The sequence below is a fragment of the Rhineura floridana genome, chromosome 3 (genome assembly GCF_030035675.1).
Source record: "Rhineura floridana isolate rRhiFlo1 chromosome 3, rRhiFlo1.hap2, whole genome shotgun sequence".
Taxonomy (NCBI): domain Eukaryota; kingdom Metazoa; phylum Chordata; class Lepidosauria; order Squamata; family Rhineuridae; genus Rhineura; species Rhineura floridana.
Window position 1 is genome coordinate 94670825 of NC_084482.1, and position 2752 is coordinate 94673576.

At 43.6% G+C, this 2752-nt stretch overlaps 1 protein-coding gene across 1 annotated transcript; it reads left to right on the forward strand.

Moving 5' to 3' along the window:
- The first annotated feature begins 1224 nt into the window (after window positions 1-1224).
- GPR151 (G protein-coupled receptor 151) lies at window positions 1225-2451 on the forward strand. The gene has a single exon (XM_061621907.1). It carries the CDS (start codon window positions 1225-1227, stop codon window positions 2449-2451), a length of 1227 nt encoding a protein of 408 aa, XP_061477891.1.
- The last annotated feature ends 301 nt before the right edge of the window (window positions 2452-2752 follow it).

Below are 2752 nucleotides of genomic sequence, written 5' to 3' on the forward strand. Positions count from 1 at the left end.
TCATTTGAGGAAAGTTTGAAGCATTTGGGGATTTTTAGTTTAGAGAAAAGGAGAATAAGAGGTCACATGGTAGAAGTGTATAAAATTATGCATGGCATGGAGAAAGTGGAGAGAGAAAAGCTCTCATAACTCTAGAACTCATGGACATCTAATGAAGCTGAATATTGGAAGATTCAGGACAAACAAAAAATTACTTCTTCACACAGCATATAATTAAACCATGGAATTCATTCCCAGAAGAGGCAGTGACGGCCACCAACTCGGATAGCTTTAAAAGAGGGTTAGACAAATTCATAGAGGATAAGGTTATCTGTGGCTACTAGCCATGATGGCTATGCTCTGCCTTCATAGGTGGAGGCAATATGCTTCCTAATACCAGTTTTGGAAACTGCAGGAGGGGAGAGTGCTCGTTGCACTCAAGTCCTGCTTGCGGGTTTCCCATGGGCAACTGGTTGGCCACTGTGAGGATGCTGGATTTGAAGGGCCATCGGCCTGATCCAGCAGGCTCCTATGCTCTTAGTGATCTAAAATAATCAAATTTAATAACAAATATTCCTACCAAAGTAACATGGAACATACTAGAGTCAAACAGTTACCAAATAATTGAGATTTTATGCAATGACACCACCGTGTCATCAAATCCCCTGACTGCTAAGTCAATTTTCTGCAAAGCTGAAATAAGGTGGAGTGGAGCTTTTCTATTTCTACATATTTTTTACATGATTACAGAGTTTGTTTAGCCACTGGTCTATGTTCAAATTATCATCAAAATTAGGAAGCCATTCAGTCATACTGTTTAATAAATGTCCAGAGATTACTTCCACATTATTTTTTTAAAAAAATATTATTGTTGTTATTGTTATTATTGGAATCAGGCACCTCGTTTTTGAGTTTTACATCATTTAGGGAAGAATCACTTTAAATACTCTATGGTGCTGGTACACTGGTTATTAGACTTGCTAATAAGCAGCAGGCTATGTGCTCCCACCGGGAGACTGTCAATCAAAGCTGCAGCAGGTATATAGCAATGAGAGGGTCTGGCTGGATCCACATGTGCTGTTATCAAGGCTTTTTGCAGAGGTTTTGTATTACATACGGAATGGTAGATTTGTCTAAACTACAGAGGATTTAAAAGAGACAGAACAGAGCAAGAAGGATTCAAGTCCCACTAACGTGGATCAAGAACAACAAAAGCTTTAGTGGAGAAAATCTGCCTTCAGCACCATGAACAGTTCTCTGGCTCTACCAATCCATTATGCAGGAGGCTATGAACCCCAGGATTCTAAGGAATGGAAGGTGGTGATCCCAGCCTTCTTGGGGGTGATCTGCCTGGCTGGTTTTGCAGGGAATGTGTGTGTAATTGGGATCCTACTGTACAACTCAAAGAAAGGGAAACCATCCATGATCCACTCCTTGATTCTCAACCTGAGCCTGGCAGATCTGCTCCTTGTTCTTTTTGTTATACCCTTCAGGGCAGCCGCTTACTCCAGAGGAGCCTGGTACTTGGGATGGGTTCTTTGCAAAACGTCTGACTGGTTCCAACACGCTTGCATGACATCAAAGAGCTTGACCATTGCTGTGGTTGCCAAGACTTGTTTCATGTATGCAAACAACCCAGCTAAGCAGGTGAACATTAAGTGGCACACCATCTGTGTAGTGCTGCTGGCTATTTGGCTGGTGGCCTTGGGAATCCCACTGCCCTTGTGGTTCTTCAGCAGCCTCTGGGAGCCAGAGGTAGGCTTTACTTTGTGCATCGTGATTATTCCAGCCCACGCTCGTGAGTTTATGCTAGCCTTTGTCAAGCTTTATCCCCTGCTGGTATTTTGTGTGCCCCTCACCTTTGCTTTCTTTTATTTCTGGAGAGCTTATGGCAGATGCCAGCGGAGGGGGACCAAGACTCAAAACCTGAGGAACCAGATCCGATCCAGGTGCCTGACTATGATGCTTCTGAGCGTTACTGTCACCTCTGCCGTGATGTGGCTTCCCGACTGGATATCTTGGCTGTGGGTCTGGCACCTGAAGGAGGATGGGCCTGCTCCCCCACAAGGATTCATGGCCACAACCCAAGTCTTGATGTTTGCCATCTCTTCAGCCAACCCTCTTATCTTCGTACTTATGTCTGAAGAGTTCAGAGAGGGTTTTAAAGGCTTGTGGAAAAGGGTTACATTGAAAAAGCCTCTGCCTGTTCCAGAAGACCAGGAGGTAACAGCAGCCGAGGAGACAGAGGGAGTCCCAGATTCTGTTCCTTCTCCAGAGGCAGAGACTCCTGTTGAAGAGAAAGAGTCCCCCTCCATCCCCCAAACCTCAGAAAGCATGGAAATCAAGGAGATGCCCATTTTGCCTGATGTTGAGCAATTCTGGCATGACAGGGAAGCAGTCCCCGATGCTCAAGACAATGACCCTATTCCTTGGGAACGTGCCGGTGAAGAGACAGTAGGTTGTGATCAATAAAACTGATGTTAGAAAGCTGAAAAGGCAATATATATGTATATAATTATAAGCATAATTTTGTTGTTTACCTGGGTAGTGCTGACCTGGTACGTGGGGCATGTGAAACACTGTTATTGACTACTTTAGTTTTACACCTTTGCATGTGTTCCATAGTGCTTGAGACTTACCGACGTCTTCAAAATTCATATAATGAACAAATGCAGCCGCCTGTTAATCATTCCAGTAATTCTTCTCTAAGATTCTATTGCATATTTTCCTTAAAATGTGTGGCTTGTACTTTCAGGAAGAATAATTTAACATT

Excerpts from the sequence above, each read along its gene's own strand:
- GPR151 (XM_061621907.1), top strand. The coding sequence starts at position 1,225 with ATGAACAGTTCTCTGGCTCTACCAATCCATTATGCAGGAGGCTATGAA.